Source organism: Theropithecus gelada, chromosome 5 (genome assembly GCF_003255815.1).
Source record: "Theropithecus gelada isolate Dixy chromosome 5, Tgel_1.0, whole genome shotgun sequence".
NCBI classification, from domain to species: Eukaryota; Metazoa; Chordata; class Mammalia; order Primates; family Cercopithecidae; genus Theropithecus; species Theropithecus gelada.
In genome coordinates this window covers 24,190,737-24,209,139 of record NC_037672.1, presented here as the reverse complement: position 1 = coordinate 24,209,139, position 18,403 = coordinate 24,190,737, and the positions used below count along the sequence as shown (strand labels likewise).

At 38.4% G+C, this 18,403-nt stretch overlaps 1 protein-coding gene across 3 annotated transcripts in view; it reads right to left on the bottom strand.

The window, feature by feature from the left end:
- Nucleotides 1-18,403, bottom strand: part of ZCCHC4 (zinc finger CCHC-type containing 4) — a 57,075-nt gene that overhangs the window by 20,930 nt on the left and 17,742 nt on the right. For all 3 annotated transcript variants that reach the window (XM_025385798.1, XM_025385799.1, XM_025385800.1), the window contains exons 4-6: nucleotides 16,221-16,496; nucleotides 15,692-15,772; nucleotides 3,836-3,908 (exon numbers count right to left, since the gene is read on the bottom strand). In XM_025385798.1, coding sequence (XP_025241583.1) covers nucleotides 3,836-3,908; nucleotides 15,692-15,772; nucleotides 16,221-16,496 — 430 coding nt within the window. The remainder of the gene's footprint in view (nucleotides 1-3,835; nucleotides 3,909-15,691; nucleotides 15,773-16,220; nucleotides 16,497-18,403) is intronic.

The following is an 18,403-nucleotide window of genomic DNA, read 5'->3' as shown; positions in this document are numbered from 1 at the left end:
GGCACTTCATCCTATTTGGAGGAGAATGCATTAGACCCAGTCTCACTCTTAATACTGGAAACTTCACCGAGTCATCTTGCCACCGCAGCATCCCTCAGTGACATTCTGGAGCCTCTCTTTGCCCCCATAAGATTTTATCTTTGGGTTCCTTGATAAGCAGGTTTTTAAAATTGCAAATTCAAACACCAGCACTATCAGAAGACTACACATTTCAAATGGTTAAATTAAAAGGCTAAATTTAGTGTCCTAAAAGAAACTCATTACCCATGAAAACCATCTAAAATGTTAAATTCAATTCAACAAACAGAAGCCGGGATGGTGCTAACCACTAGGGACACAAAGACGAAGAAGACATTGTTTTCCTATCTGGCTTGTCCAATGCCATGAGTTCGTTTAATAACAGCTACAAATTACCAGTTAAATATGCACATGTTTTTGAGTATCAGGCAGACATATTTGAACATGCACTGTAAGTAAATAAAAAATGAAAGTTCACAAATGACAAAGCACATCTGGTCCATGAAACCATGCTATTAACACATTTTCCCAAAGGTTAATTTAAGCTTTTTTAGTAATTGCAAAGTAAACATTAACAGGGATATTTAACAGTTTTTGCTATGGGTGAAGTTATTAAGAGATACCATATAACAGTATCTCCAGTCAACTGACTTGCAAGTAGCTTTCAAGTACAGTCCCCTTGGTATCCCTGAGGGATTGGTTCCAGGACACCCGCATATACCAAAATCTGCAGGTGCTGGAGTCCCTGATATAAAATATTGTAGTATTGTACTTAACCTATGCACATCCTCCTATATAGTTTTAATCACCTCTAGATTACTTATATAACCTAATACAATGTAAATGATATATAAACAGTTCTTAGACTCTATGGTTTAGGGAATAATGACAAGAAAAAAGTGTACATGCTCAGTACAGTCACCACCACCCTCTTTTTTTTCCCTAAATATTTTTGATCTGCAGTTTGTTGAATCCACAGATGCAGAACCCACAAATGGGGAGAGCTGACTGTACTCATCTACAAAAATAAGTCAACACAGTATACAAAATGACACGAGATTTAAAAATTTAATGGCATTTTAAACTTTAATAAGCCTATATGTACTTTATAATAAAATATATTTTGTTCTACTGCTAAATCAATTTAAAGACCCCACTGATAAGAGGAAAACCTTTTTCCCTAGGAGAGTCTTCATTAATTTCCTACTGGAACTCCTATAGCAGAGGATGACTTGTCAAGAAGGTTAATCATTTTTCAAGTGCTGTCTGGCACTTCCTTAACCTGCTTACAAGAACAAGAACTGAAAGCACAGATGATGATATTGAAATCTTCAAACTCCTTAGAGTTAAAAGTAGAAAAGAGAAATTACACAAGTAAATGATGTCTAGCTCCTAACCTAACTTTAAAAATATTTTTAAAGGATTTTTTTTCCAGGTAAGAATCAATGGCATCATAGCCCAACACGAGTTGCTGATTGTCTTAATGTTGATCTTCTACAGGAAACAGATACTTGCTTACACCACCAATGTTCACAGTAATTTGACTCTTTATCTCAGTTATCATTTAAAAAGTGCCTGGCAATTTAATTAGCCATCCTCTCTACATACTTTAACTGACTTTGCCATTAAGGCCAATGACATTTTTTAAATACTATATGATTTGCAATGAGAAATCCTATGTGGGGAACTCCCACTTTTGAATCTAGTGGACTGTAAAATGCTGAGGTGTACTAGCAGAGTCTTCTATTCTCCTAAGCACCCTGGACAGCCTCACAGGCACTGAGCGGACACTTAAATACTTAGTGATTGATTAGTGGATGGTAAATCTCTAGTGAAAAACTTGACTCCGGGAGTAGGTAGAAAAAAGGCAGATAGTAAAATCATTAAAACAATGGGTTTCTGCAGATCAATCTCTATAGCTGCAGTGCTATTTAGAGGTTGCTGCTGAAATATAGAGTAAGAAAAGCCTGAGCTGGACGACTCTTTTCTTCAGGGAAGATAAAGTGGAGCTCAATCTTGGCAGCTTCTTCCAACCATTATTGTAGAAACTTATAAGGTAATGCTGTACACTTCCTATAAGTTACAAAGAGTTTCGAAGAAAAACCCTAATTACCTGTTACCCTTTAAAAGAATAAAAAATTGCTAGCCAACCTTTAGGTATTTAATTTTATCCTTATTTTGTATTTATTGTTCAAAATAAAAAGCAAAACCATAGTATGGTATTAAAACAGACAAACAACAAGAAAATCCTAACTCACTAGTGTAGCATCAAGCAGTGATTCAAACTCGATTACTTCCTCATTTACTACGACACAGCCCTGACCTCACCTGACGTCAAGGTCCTGTGGTTTCAAGTAGGCTGGATACCGCCACATCAATATCCTACCAGCCCCACAGACTCAACCTTTCCAAACTTCACTTCCCTCTGGTTAGATGAAAAAATACAAATCCAGGCCATTCCACCAAGTCAGCTTGGACTTCTCCCTCAGTACAGTCTTCTCACTGCCTCTGTGAATGCCTAGACAACCCAGTTCTTTCTTCTCCTTTTTTCACTGCCACTGTCCCAGCTGAGAAGTCCCTCATCATCCACTGGCAAGTGACTTTCAATTCCCACCTGCCTTTACATTCACCTCAACAGTTCTCAATTCTTAGTGATTACCAACCATATAAACGCTTTGGGAAACAGCTGAAATACATCTAATTATAACTGCTGTTTATTTCAATACCTTGCTTTAATGGCTTCACAGCTGAAAAATATTAATATATTTCCCAATGCTAAATTGATTCAAATGGAAGGAGTGCTATACTTACTAAATCAGGGGACTCATTTTTCAATCCCAACCAACAATTTAACATTTGTTTTCATTTCCTGAATGCTGACTTTTATAAAGTCTTGCTTGGTTTTCATCCTCCTATCATTAGTTAATATCTCAAAGCACAATACATAGTAAGCATGGTTCACAATTTTTACAAAATTGATATATATGCATATATTTATGGGTATGCTTCAAAGTGTCTTGATAATTTCACAATATTTTTGGCCAGCGTCCTGGCAAGTATGATTACTTGGTTGGTTACAGATTTTATTTTATAATAGGCCTGACACAGAGCTCAAACTAAATGTATCAGCTCTACTATGCTGTTTATTCTGTGACATTATTAGCCTCATATTGAAGGAAGCTTTTTTTAAGCTGCTGTCCTTTTTTATTTTTAAAGATCTTTTAGTTTTTAGAGCAGTTTGAGGTTCGCAGAAAAAGTGAGAGGAAGGAATAGAGATTTTCCATACACTCCCAGCCCTGACACATGCATTTAATTACAGTGTGGTAAGTCTACAAAGGAGAACTTGACCCTCTGGGGAGTGGGGGTCGGGGAAGGCTGGAACAAAGTTCTAAAACATGAGTGGAAGTTATCAAGGCAAAAGACAGCAGAAACCAGCAGGAACAGCATGGGCCTTCCCTGTGGTGCAAAGGCGTCTGACCAGTTCCAGATGAAAGCCCTGTTCCCTGAGCACAGACAGCAAAGGGGAAACAGGGAGAGGGGAGGCTAGAGTGGAAATCGGGGTCAGATCACACAGAGCCCCATGGGCCTTCTAAGAATATGGGCCTTCATCCAAAAAGTAGTGAGAAGTCTTAACAAGGGAATAATAAAATCACCTCTAGGTGCTCAATAAACAGTGAAAGAACAAAAATAAATACCAGTAAATAGTAGAACAGTCACAATTTGACCTTGAGGGAATTTAGCAAAAGAACAAGGGAGGCACTCTGAAATCTGTTATTCCACAATAAGAGAACAATGAGATAATGGTCACAACTCTTACCTTTCCATCAAAGAAATGATGGTTAAACATATTATAATGGCAAAAGCTATCTTCCATATAAAACTGTGAATACCTGTAAAATAATTACAGAGTTATTTGCCCAGTCACAGCGATAGAGTAAACAAATATAAGCTAAATTTTAAAACTAAAAATCACACCTTTATTTTAAAAATTTCATCATTCTTTAGTTTTTTGAAATAAAGAATAATTTCCAAAAATTTCAGGTAATTTTTAACAGTGAATAAATAACAAACATAAATGATTTTCCCATGTTTAACCAGTAGTAAAACTACAGAATACTCATATATAAAACACACATGTTCCTATGTACCAGGAGGTTACACATAAACAATGAGGTTACTGACAGATGATTATGCAATTTAAGCTTGCAATGGGTTGGCAATTAAGATACATCTCTCATGGTTAATAATTTTAAGGAGAATACTAAATCAACATTTCTGCTCAACAGCTGTTCATTTATTTTCTTCTGTAGGTGATTTTTTTTAAGTATTTAATACAGACCAGGCACAGTGGCTCAACCTGTAATTCCAGCACTTTGGGAGGCTGAGGCAGGCAGACTGCTTGAGCTAATGAATTTGAAACCAGCCTGGGCAACATGGCAAAAGCCCATCTCTACAAAAAATACAAAAATCAGCCAGGCATGGTGATGCATGCCTGCGGTCCCAGCTACTAGGGAGGCTGAGGTGGGAGGACAGCTTGAGCCCAGGAGGCGGAGGCTGCAGCAAGCCAAGATCACACCACTGTACTTCAGCCTGGGCGCTACAGCCAGACCATGTCTCAAAAAAAAAAAAAAAAAAAAAGATAATACAAATTACAAATTTTTTTTTGTCTAATGCAGACTTTTCAATATAATAGGAAAAGCAAATATGCTTTTCAATATAATAGGAAAAGCATATGGATTTCATATTTACTAAATTAGTGTGAGGAAAGAGGAATATTTATTTACTGATAGAATTATTTTGTTTTGCTAACACAGTATTTTAAAAAGCCACTGGCAGTGAATGAGAGTACCACCTTTGGGTATTAATATTTTATAAATTCCCGCTAATTTACTAGGAAAAACTCATATCACATTATGACTTAAATCTGCATTTGATTACTTACACAGCGGAACTTTCTATATTTCTTAACTGTATTTGTACTGTCTGTCCGTATGTTTTCCCCATTTATGTATCTAGGTCTTAATGTCTGTGTTGCTGATTTCTCAGTTTTCCATACAATATAGAAACCTCTTTGTTATCTCAATAGGATTTTGAACTTCAACTATTTTATTACACATAATTTACATATGAATCACATCGTCCTTCTTGGGAATTTGTAACCTGGTGAAAAAACTGAAAAAAATCTGAGACACATCCTTACTTACTACGACTTCTTTTTTTTTTTTTTTTTTTTTTTTGAGACGGAGTCTCGCTCTGTCGCCCAGGCTGGAGTGCAGTGGCCGGATCTCAGCTCACTGCAAGCTCCGCCTCCCGGGTTTAAGCCATTCTGCCTCAGCCTCCCGAGTAGCTGGGACTACAGGCGCCCGCCACCTCACCCAGCTAGGTTTTTTTTGTATTTTTTAGTAGAGACGGGGTTTCACCGTGTTAGCCAGGATGGTCCCGATCTCCTGACCTCGTGATCCGCCCGTCTCGGCCTCCCAAAGTGCTGGGATTACAGGCTTGAGCCACCGCGCCCGGCCTACTACGACTTCTTGAACCGAATCATGATACTGGCAACTTCTTTGCTTGTGTTTCTACTCAGTTATCCATTACTGTCTGTAACTGATCGGTCGCCCATGGTGAGTATTTAATGTAAGGGCAGCACTGGTTTATCCTCTTCCCATTAACTGTGGCTAACAGCACAGGCTCCATAGTCGGATGGTCTGGTTTCAAACTGTGTGTCTCTCGCTTACTGACTGGGTATCCTTAGTAAGTTATTTAACCTTTCTGAGCCTCAGTTTCTTCATCCATAAAATGGTAAAAGTAATAATTTCTACCACATAGGACTGGATAACAATGAGATAATGTATGTAAAGTACTTAATACAATGCCAGCTACATAGCATGTACTAAAATGTTAAGTACTGTTACTGTTATTTTAATAATTATCAGCTGTAAATATTTATGCCTTAATGCCCCTAATATTAAGAAATTATGTTCACCAAAAATAATCCAAGCCTCTTTCTTCTTGTTCTGTGGAGATGGACAAAGAGCTGCCAACCATTCTCGGTGTAGTATCCTTTAATGTCATTTAAGACACTGTTAGCACATTTCCTAAAATATAAATCTGCGCTGAAGAAATAAAAGGTTTAGATAACTGGAAAATATTTAAACTATATACTGTAACCTAATGAACATTCCAAAAATTGACTGTAGGCAATGTCAAATGACCATTAAACAAATATGTCTTCCTATTTAACTAAATTTCACATAACTGCCTTTAAAAAAGAGTGTATTAGTACTAGTACAGCCATGTGTAAACATGGTATCATTTGAGGGTTTTCTTCTCTTGCACTGCTTTATGAGTATGACCAAAGGAAAATACAATCCCTTTTTAACTTAATCCATATTATTTTCATTCCTTCACAAAGATACAATAGTCATTTTTAAAAATTAAAAAAAGAAAATTTGATTTACATGAAATTCAGCACAGCACACCTGTCCAAAACATTCTGGGCAGCAGTGTGCAGACGCAGAGAGAAAGAAAAGTGAAGATTTCAGTTCTAAGTTTCCATCAAATACATAATTTGAGAGCATAATTATTCATATTTTAAATTATGAAAAATCACTCAACTTTGCCCTCTTAAAATGAAATTGGCCACAAAGAATTATTCTCTCCATTGAATAACGCAAACAAAACCAATCAGAAATGCATGCACTTGAAAAATGCTCAAAAGGACATTCATTTGGCCATTCATTCTCTTTAAATGAGAGTCAGTTACCAAGTGTGAAACATGCTCTACACACAGGAAATGTAATCAAGAGCTGAATAAAATTAGTTCATGAAATGAACCTAAGAAATTCATTTTTTGACATAACTTTATTTGGATAATAGTTTGCCAAATAGAGTTTCACATCTTTCATGCTAAAATTAGAGCATATAGAAATCCATCTTAGCAAATGTGAACTTCGTATCTTCTACCCCCTAAAAACATATTTATAGCACATCTATAGAGAACACTGGAGTTTGAGGCAGTTCTCCAACCTTGGATAAACCTGTTGTAAGGCACCAAGAAACCAAAGTCAAAGTGCCAAAAAACTACTCATTGTCACTCTATACTACGCAGAATTTTTTTTCTGATTTAACTGTGGTCCTTATGAGAAATCCAACCACACACTCCGCCATGCTGAAAATACAGGTAACAGCCTCAGAGAATTCCAGCAACTTATGTGTTTCAATAAACCAGCTCTCTCTTTAGTGTTGACTTTCTATAGAACTGACTCAGTAACAGACTACGTTATCAAAAAAACTGAGCTGTGATATCCCCAATAGAACACCATCAGTTTTTGTTTGCAAGGCACATGCAAAAGTTTAGAAGTATGAAAAAAAAAGTATCAATACATTCCATACATTATAAAATAACTTTATCCACATCCCCTAACCCCTACTGTGACCAGGACATTACAACTACAGGTGCAAGAAAAGGAAAACTAAAAGGCATGGCATTAAAGGTGAAATAGTTAAGGGGCCATATAAATCTTTCAAATTAAATCAGGCAAGATGAGGAGTTCTGGAGATCAGTTACAAACAACGTGAATTTACTTAACACTACTAAGTTGTATATCTAAAGATGGCTACTATGGTAAATGTTATGTTTTATGTATAGTTAACCTTTGAACAACACAGAGGTTAGGGGCACAGCAGAAAATCCAAATATAACTTTTACCTTCTGTGTCAGTCCATTTTGCATTGCTATAAAAGAATACCTGAGATTGGGTAATTTGCAAAGAAAAGAGGTTTATTTGGTTCACGGTTCTACAGGCTGTACAAGCACAGCACCAGCATCTGCTGGGCTTCTGGTGAGGCCTTAGAAGTTTTCACTCACGGTGGAAGGGAAAGGAGACCTGGCATGTCACATGGCAAGAGAAGGCGCAAGAAAGAAAGGAGGAGGTGCCAAGCTCTTTAAACAACCAGATCTTGTGTGAACTAATAGAATGAGAACTCACTTATTACCACAAAGACAGCATCAAGCCATTCATGGGGAATCAACCCCATGATTCAAACACCTCCCACTAGGCCCACCTCCAACACTGGAGATCACACTTCAACATGAGATACCAATTCCAAACCATATTAACTCCCCGAAAGCTTAACTACTAATAGCCTATGATGACTGGATGCCTTACAGATAACAGTCAATTAACACATATTTTGTATATGTTTTATATACTGTATTTTTACTATAAAGTTAGCTAGAGAAAAGAAAATGTTATCAGGAGAGTCATTTGGAAGGTCGAGGTGGGAGGATTGCTTGGGGTCAGGAGTTTAAGACCAACCTGGCCAACCAGCAAGACCCGTTTCTATTAAAAAAACATCATAAGGAAGAGACAATATTATTTAATATTCATTAAGTGGAAGTGTGTCACCATAAAGGTCTTCATCTTCATAATGAGTAGGCTTAGGAGGAGGAAGAAGAAGAGCGGTGGCAGAGGCAGAAGAAAATCCATTTGTAAGTGAACCTGAGCAGTCCAAAACCATGTTATTCAAGGGTTAATTGTATTTTTGAACAATTTTAAAAAGTAAATCAGAGTACTAGCAATAAACACCACAAAATAAAATTCAGAAAACCATTTAAATTATAATAGCACCAAAAATAATAAAACATCTAGAGATAAATGTAATAAAAGAAGCAAAAAACTTATATGCTGAAAACTACAAAATATCATTTAAAGAAATTGAAGACCTAAAGAAATGGAAGGACATCTCATGTTCATGGACTGGACAACTTAATATTAAGATGGCAATATTCCCCAAATTAATCTACAAATTCAATATAATCCCTGTAAAAATCCCAGCTGGGTTTTTTTTTTGTGTGTGGAAATTGACAAGCTGATCCTAATATTCATATGGAAATACAAGACACCCAGAACAGCCAAAACAATCTTGAAAAAGAACAAAATAGGAAGACTCATACTTCTCATTTTCAAAATTTACTATACAGCAACAGTAATCATGACTGTGTGAGAGTGGCATAAGGATGGGGATAGATCAATGGAATAGAATTTAAAGTCCATAAATAAACCTATATATTTGTGGTCCTTTTGTTTTCATTGTGGTACCAAGCCAATTCAATGGGAAAAGAAGTCTTTTCACAAAACGGTGCTAAAGCAACTAGTCATCCACATGCAAGCAGTTAGACCACTACCTCATACAATAAAAAAAAAATAGCAGGCCAGGCGCGGTGGCTCACGCCTGTAATTCCAGCACTATGGGAGGCCTAGGTGGGCGGATCACGAGGTCAGGAGATCGAGAACATCCTGGCTAACACGGTAAAACCTCGTCTCTACTAAAAATACAAAAAATTAGCCAGGCGTCGTGGTAGCCCTTGTAGTCCCAGCTACTCGGGAGGCTGAGGCAGGAGAATGGTGTGAAGCTGGGAGGCAGAGGTTGCAGTGAGTCAAGATGTGCCACTGCACTCCAGCCTGGGTGCCTGGGTGACAGAGCGAGACTCTGTCTCAAAAAAAAAAAAGAAAGCTCGAAACAGACTAAGTGGTGTAAAAGCAAAAATTATAAAACTCTTTGATGAAAACATGGGTATAGATACTTATTGGATTAGGCAAGACTTTCTTAGATATGACACCTAACACACAAGCAACTGAAGAAAAAAGAAAAACTGGACTTCATCACAAGTGAAAAGACAATCCACAAGATGAGAGAAAATATTAGCAAATCATATATCTGATAAGGGTCTAGTATCCAGAATATATTAAGAACTCTCACAATTTAACAAAAATACAAACAACCAATTAAATAGTGGGCAAAGGATTGATATTTCTCCAATAAGATAAACAAATGGCCTATAAGCACATGAAAAGATGTTCAACATTATTAGCCACCAGTGGAATCCAAAACAAAACCTCAAGGAGATACCACACTTCAAAAAGACGGATGATAATAAGCATTGGCAAGGACATGGAGAAATTAGAAACCTCATATATTCCTGGTGAGAATAAAATATGATGCACCTACTTTGGAAAATAGTTTGGCTGTTCCCCAAGAAGGTAAACATAGTTACCACATGACCTAGCAATTCCACTTCTAGGTATAAGGGCTGAACTGTTTCACCCGCAAAATCCTTATGTTGAAGCCCTAATCACTAGTACTTCAAAATGTGGCTACTTGGAGACAGTCTTTAAAGAGGTAATTAAGTTAAAATGAGGCCATTAGTGTGAGCCTTAATCCAATCTGAGTGGTGTCCTTAATAGGAAATTTGGACATAGTAAGAAACACCAGGGATACTCACACAAAGAGGCCTTATGAGGAGACAGTGGTCGTCTGCATGCCAAAGAGAGAGGCCTCAGGAGAAACCAAATCTGCTGAAACCTTGATCTTGGACTTCCAGCCTCCAGAACTGTGAGAGAATAAATTTCTGTTGTTTAAGCCACATAGTCTGTGGTATTTTGTTATGGCAGCCCTAACAAACGAATACCCAAGAGATCTGAAAACCTATGTTCACGTGGAATTTGTACACAAATGTTCATCGCAGTATTATTCGTAATAGCCAAAAAGTGGAAGCAACTTAAGTGTCCATCAACAGATGAAAAGATAAACAAAATTTGGTATATCCATATAGTACAGTATTATTCAGTCATAAAAAGGAATGAAGTACTGATACATGCTACCACATGGGTGAACCCTGAAAGCTTTACGCTAAGTGAAAGAAGTCTGACACAAAAGGCCACACAGTACATTACTCCACTTACATAAAAAATATCTAGAATAGGCAAAGCATATCCATACAGATAGAAAGTAGATTCATGGTTGTCAAAGGCTGGGGCATGGCAAATGGGGAAGGACTGCCCACAGGGAGAGTGCTTCTTTTGAAGGTGATGAAAATGTTGTGGAATTAGATAGTGGTGATGGTTACACAACCATGTGAGTATACTGAAAACTACTGTTTTATGTATGTAAAATATATCTCAATTTTAAAAAAAGAAACGGGCTGGGCATGATGACTCACACCCTGTAATCCCAGCACTTTGGGAGCCTGAGGCAGGCAAACTGCATTAGCCCAGGAGTTTAAGACTATCTTGGGCAACAGGGTGAAACCCCATCTCTACAAGAAATATAAAAATTAACTGGGTGTGGTGGCACATGCCTGTGGTCCCAGCTACTTGGGAGAGACTGAGGTAGGAGGATCGCTTGAACCCAGGAGGTCAAGGCTGCAGTGAGCTGAGATCACGCCATTGCATTCCAGCTTGAGAGACAGAGCAAGAAGTTGTCTCAAAAAAAAAAAAAGAAAAGAAAAGAAATATACCTAAAATATCACCAGCAGGAAAAGTTTTCAAGGTTATGTATCTACTTTTTAAAGTGTTTGTATGCATAAAAAAGGTTTAAAAAGCCAAAACCCATAATGTTTTGGATGGCAGAATTAAAGATCATTTTTCCTTTTTTAAAACCAAAGTAAACCAAGGGATTCTTGCAATTTTAACAAGTTATTTGAGAAGACACAGTATGATATCTCCTACTCTGTATAAATCAGTCCACTAAAACTAGCTTGAAAAAGCTTGTCTTTAATAACTTAGAATCATTATATAACTTTTTGTTTTTTGTTTTTTTTTTTTGAGACGGAGTCTCACTCTGTCGCCCAGGCTGGAGTGCAGTGGCCGGATCTCAGCTCACTGCAAGCTCCGCCTCCCAGGTTTACGCCCTTCTCCTGCCTCAGCCTCCCGAGTAGCTGGGACTACAGGCACCGCCACCTCGCCCGGCTAGTTTTTTGTATTTTTTAGTAGAGACGGGGTTTCACCGGGTTAGCCAGGATGGTCTCGATCTCCTGACCTCGTGATCCGCCCGTCTCGGCCTCCCAAAGTGCTGGGATTACAGGCTTGAGCCACCGCGCCCGGCCCATTATATAACTTTTAATGTAAATTCAAAACATTACTATTAGAAAGATCACACTGTTCCATTTTCACTGAAGTAAAAGTGCCAAAGGTAGGAATATGAGTGCTGCTGACAACTGTATACGTTGTCTTGACTAGTTTAGTTATGGACATCTGGTTTTTTGTCTCTCCAGCACCTACATCCCTACTCTTTAAGTTGAACACCTTTTTCCTGTGGAGAACCGACTCCATGTGATTGGTCAGAGGCTGGCTGGAGTACCCCATCTGCCAGGCCACAGTGATGGCTCTGGAATCAGCAAGTGACCCCAGCCAGGCTAATCCGAACACTCTCTGGAGTTTGGCTGCTGGAGCTCTCAGGAAGAACTGCCTCTTTCCACTGGGCAGTTAAGCCGAAGACCAGATAAGCTTAAAGCTTCCCACCACCATCCCTGGCAGTAGGAGGGAAGCTGTCTGCAGAAAGAAATCAATACGCAGAGAAAGACAGAATGAGAGGTGGAGAGAGAAAGAGGGAGCCCTAGCAACACTGTGTGAGGCTCACTATCTCAACTAGACTACAGCCTGCTATATCCCAGACCTCAGGAATGTGAACCAATAAATTCTCTTTTACGTGATTGTATTTCCAGGTCTCCAAGGAAAAAATTCCTGAGTGCCTTACTCTAAAAATACAAATAACCTAGAAACCAGTTTTGATTCATCTGAAAATCTCTGTGGAACAAGGCAGGAGGATACAGGGAGAAAGGGAGAGATAGAAGGATGACAAGAAAGAAACTGACTATATGAGAAAGGCATATATACAAGTTCAAAAGCAAAGTTATTTCCAAAGGATAGCTTAGTTTTTGAAGCCAGACTGCCTTGGCTTGAATTCTAGCTTGGGCACTTATAAACTGTGATTTTGATCGAGCTATTTAACCTCTTCATGCCTCAGTTTTCTCATCTGGAAAAATGAGGATGATGATAGCATCTATCTTACAGGGCTAATGTGAGGAATGAGTCAGGGCAAGGCCTGCAATATAACAGGCACTCAAAAAACACCGGCTATACCAGGCACAGTGGTTCACATCTATAATTCCAGCAATTTGGGAGGCCGAGGGAGGTAGATCACTAGAGGTCAGGAGTTCGAGATCAGCCTGGCCAACATGGTAAGATCCCCTCTCTACTAAAAATACAAAAATTAGCCACGCATGGCAGTGCACACCTGTAATCCCAGCTACTGGGGAGGCTGAGGCAGGAGAATCACTTGAGCCCAGGAGGCGGAGCTTGCAGTGAGCTGAGATCACACCACTGCACTCCAGCCTGGGCAACAGAGCCAGACTCCATCTCAAACAAACAAACAAAAATACCCGCTATTAATAATACATTATAAGAACCCAAAAGTTAAACTTCTACCTTTAAAATCATGCATTTAGAATAATTTAATACTTTAGGAAAGAAATACAGGATTTAAAAAAAGAAGTTGCTATCTCCATGCATACTCATACAATGGAATATCATACAGCCAGCCATAAGAGGCATGAAGTGCCGCTACATGCATGGGTGAGCTTGAAAACATGATGCTAAGTGAAAGAAGCCAACCACAAAGGTCACAGATTTTATGATTCTATTTATATAAAATATGCAGAACAGGTAAATCCAGAAAAGAGAGACAGAAAGTGCTTGTGAGGGGAAGTGAACTCTAGGTTTCTTTTCAGTGTGATAGAAATGTTCTAGAAGTACCCAGTGGGGATGGTTGCACAACACAGTGATTACAACAAAAACCACTGAAATATATACTTTTAAATGGTGACTATTAAATGAATTATACCCAATTAAAAATAAATTGAGTTTATCTTTAAGAAGTCTATATCATCATTTGTCAAGGATCACTCATGTTAAGCAGATGTTAGTAAAGTGTACTAGTCCTGTTAACAAGGGATGAGTGGTTACCAGGCCAGACCTATTCATAAGGAATGAGACAGTATAGGTAATTTCTGAGTAATGTGCTTGCGTATGTTAGACAACTTAGAGTTGACTCAGAAATCTAAAGGAAAATAAATTATTAAAGTTACACTTCATTTTATTTTATTTTATTGAGACAGGGGTCTCACTCTGTTGCATAGGCTGGAACGCAGTGGCGTAATCTCAGCTCACTGCAACCTCTACCTCCTGGGCTCAAGCAATCATCCCACCTCAGCCTCCGGAGTAGCTGGAACTATAGGCACGTACCACCACGCCCGGCTAATTTTTGTATTTTTAGCAGCAATGGGGTTTCACCGTGTTGCCCAGGCTGGTTTTGAACTCCTGGACTCAAGTGATCCACCTGCCTCAGCCTCTCAAAGTGCTGGGATTACAGGCATAGGCCACTGCACCCAGCCAGGCTACACTTTTATTATTATTATCTTTTTTGAGACTGAGTCTTGCTCTGTCACCCAGGCTGGAGGGCAGTTACGTGAACTCAGCTCACTGCAACCTCCACCTCCCGGGTTCAAGCGATTCTTCTGCCTCACCCTCCCAATTAGCTGGCCACGCCCAGCTAATTTTTTTTATTTTTAGTAGGCATAGGGTTTCACCATGTTGGCTAGGCTGGTCTTGTACTCCTAACCTCAAATGATCTGCCAGCCTTGGCCTCCCAAAGTGTTGGGATTACAGGCATAAGCCACCGCACTTACCCAAACTACACTTTTTAAAGTGACATTTTACACTTTAAAAATCTGTTTGGTGTTCGGTGGCTCATGTCTACAATCCCAACACTTTGGGAGGCCAACGCAGGAGGACTGCTTGAGGCCAAGAGTTCCAGACCCCAAATCTGCAAACCTTTCTTTTTTTTAAATTACCTGGGTGTGGTAGTGCTGGCCTGTAGTCCTAGCTACTAGGGAGACTGAGGCTAGAGGATCGCTTGAGCCCAGGAGTTTGAGGGTACAGTGGGCTATGACCATGCCACTGTACTCCAGCCTAGGTGACAGAGCGAGACCTTGTCTAAGAAAGAAAAAAAAAAAATCTGCTTTGTTTTTAGGAAGCAGAGCTAAATAAAAGGAAACACAAAGCCTGATTCCTTCAAGAACACATTAAAAATACTAAGAACATTGTGTCTTATAAATTCAACATGAACTCCTGGTATTAAACAATTACAGAAACTGAGAATCTAGAGAATTATAGACACAGTGGACGATGTATTTACCATCCAAGTTATAAGTTAAAGGTTTGTATCTTCCAAATTACCACCAGAGGGGAGATTCAAGACCTGTTCCTCCCTCTGTGTCAACTCAGAAATCATCAGATGCCATTTAATGCCAACCCTCTCACAAAGTCTATCTGATGGCTAATCCTCTGCTTTGGCACCTGTCTATTCCCTACTTAGCACTCCCTTCACTCCAGGCTATGTTCAGTAAAAGACAACATGTACAACATCCACTAAAATATACTAAAAGAAATATCTGAGTTCCCACACTTCAAAGATCTAATGAAACAAAATCCTGGAAGTCTGATTAAGTATGAAGCAGTTTAGAATTATCTTGGAACATAACACATGAGAAGAAACCTCACTCAATAGGGATTCATCTCTAGATTATAAGCCAAAGACAAACTAGACACATTCATAGAGAAAATCTAGGAAGCACGCCAGCAAAATGAGAAATCGACTGCCTCCCTGTTTGAAATACAGATTACATGTTGAATTTATTTGACTAAAAAGTTTCCTCATAACAAATTACTACTTCCAAATGTAAAGAGTTGTAACAGAGTATAAACAATTAAAAACAGAAAAGCATTAAAAAGAAACAGGAGACAATGAAAGGAAATACTGTATTTTGTAAACCTACCGAAAATCAATATCCAATAAAAGGCTTTTAATGTTAGACTTCTTGTCACCTGATGCTGTCAACCTGATCAGCTCATGCAACCTAAAGCAATTAGTGAAAGCAAATGTAATAAGAAATTACAAATGTCATAGATAATAAGCAAACAAACAACAAAACCATCAATGTTCTTCTGGTATTTATGATATTTCAATGAAACACTGAAGAGAATTTCGCAGGTATAATCAAGGTTTCAATTTTGCAAACATTCTTTTAAGAGCAGAACTTATTTGAAACAGAGAGGTCTAAATTATAAACAATTTAGGAGTTAAATCAGAAAGAATCTTCTCCCATGTATCAGAAAGAAATCTATGAAGAGTTTTCTCAAATGGAATACAGGTTGCAAACTCCTTAAAAGAGGGACCGTGCTTTACATTTTAAATACTCATGCTTCATGCTATACCTTGCATACAGCAAATAACTACTTAATAAAATCTTCATACAGTTTCAATCGCAGTGAGAAGATAATTCTTTAAAAAATCATATGACATACCTTGGTGTTCCAACACACAGTACTCTTCTGAATCCAAGGGCAGAAAGTAAGTCTACCAAGAACTGACAGCTCCGATCAGCAAACAGATACTGGGCATTTGTCTTCTTGTTTTCCAGTGGATAAAGGAGTTGACTGGGCCTTCTTAACTGGGTGATGGACACGTCACCCAGAACCTGATGCTCACTATGTTGCCCCCAGTCATCTGGTAACAGCAACTGCTGACATCTTTGACAAAACTTTCTCTGAGTCAAGGGCAACTCAATAAACTTCAAGTACCTTCAAGAAAAAATAAAACACAAAGAAATACGTTTTAAATTTATTTTGTAAACACAACATGTTTTGCTATTTTTAGCATCCAAAAAGTATTCTTACTTCCTAAAGAGTACTGCATAAAGAAGAAAGGAAGAAATCTGTGGAATGTTGGCTAGAATTTATGTCTGGCTGCATACCTGCAAAGAGGAAAAGCATCAGCAATTTCATAAGAATTGAGACGCTCCAATTTAGTCACTGAATGAAGATCAATATCCGTTTAAAATGTGAACATAATATATTACTCAAACAACTTAGTAGTAATGACAACTACTATCAAGTTTAAATTTATTGACAAATCCATGTGTTCTAACTTTTATCTGTTAAACAGTCTGGCTCACTTGACAGTCATTTTAAAATGAGAAATTAAGATCATTCTTCAAGTTCTTATGACATACTTAGCAAGAAAAATCACCTCCTAAAAGAAAAGATGTTTCTCAAAGCTCCTCTGTTCTTAGCAGTACTGATGGAGTTATAAGCTCATCTCCAAAACAGCAAGACAATATTCAAAGCCTTAAAACAGACTACACTGAATATCCCATTTGATTTCTTCCAAGTCACCATATATCCTATTTCAAAGTCACCATTTCTTTTTTCTTTCATTTTAAATTTTATTAGAGATTATTGAAGAGAGAAAATAATCATGGTCAGTATGTTTAAAAACTGCTGGTTTTGTATATGTGATGCCAGCTATGATATCAGAGTAAGAAAACAAAAGAAAAATAAATAATATGATTGAGGACCGTGGAGAGTCAGAAATGTCTAAAACTAAGCAGGTGAAAATAAATAGTGCACTAAACAATCCTTATAGTTTGGGAAGAGTCATATCATTTTTTTTCTTTCTTTTTGAGATGGGAGATGGAGTCACCCAGACTAGAGTGCAGTGGCACAATCTTGGCTCACTGCAGCCTCCACCTCTCAGGTTCAAGCAATTCTCCTGCCTGGGCCTCCCAAGTAGCTGGGACTACAGGCGCGCACCACCATATCCAGCTAATTTTTCTATTTTTAGTAGAGACAGAGTTTCACCATGTTGGCCAGGCTGGTCTCAAACTCCTGACCTCAGGTGATCCGCCTGCCTCGGCCTCCCATAGTGCTGGGATTACAGGCATGAGCCATCACGCCTGGCCTAGTCATACAGTTTTGATGAAACTAAATTCAGGAACTGCAACATAAAAACTGTGAACTTAACATGTAATCAAAGTGAGTTTTAAATTTTTTATATCTAAGCACAGTTTCACTTCAAAGCACCCAAGGCAGTGACAAATAGATATTCTGAATGGCTGCAGCAAGAAATAAACTATCGTGCCAGTAATTTAAATGTTTCTATTTCTACGATAACTGTTCTTTTGACAGCTTTATCTAAAACTAGAAAGAAAAAAGAGATAGAGGGATATTAGAAGAAACTTCTAAGCAATTCAAAGTGAGAATGCCAGTAAAAGAAAGGGCCCTATGACATGAAATGCAAGGGAAAGCACCAATAAACACTTCGGCAACAGAGATACTGAATTTACTACTATTACCTTTCATCACTAAGTACTAACAATGTTGAACAGGCCAGGAACAGTGGCTCATGCCTGAAATCCCAGCGCTTTGGGAGCCTGAGGCAGGAGGATCACTTGGGACCAGGAGCTCAAGAGCAGTCTGGGCAACATAGTTGAGACTCCATCTCTACAAAAAATTTTAAAAATTAGCCAGGTGTGGTGGCACAGGCCTGTAGTCCCAGCTACTTAGGAGGCAGAGGCAGGAGGATCACTTGAGCCCAGGAGTTCAAGGCTGCAGTGAGCTATGATGACGCCACCACACTCTAGCCTAAGCAACAGAGTGAGGCTCTGTCTCTAAAAGAAAAAAATGTTGACAGCTTCCACAGACAGTTA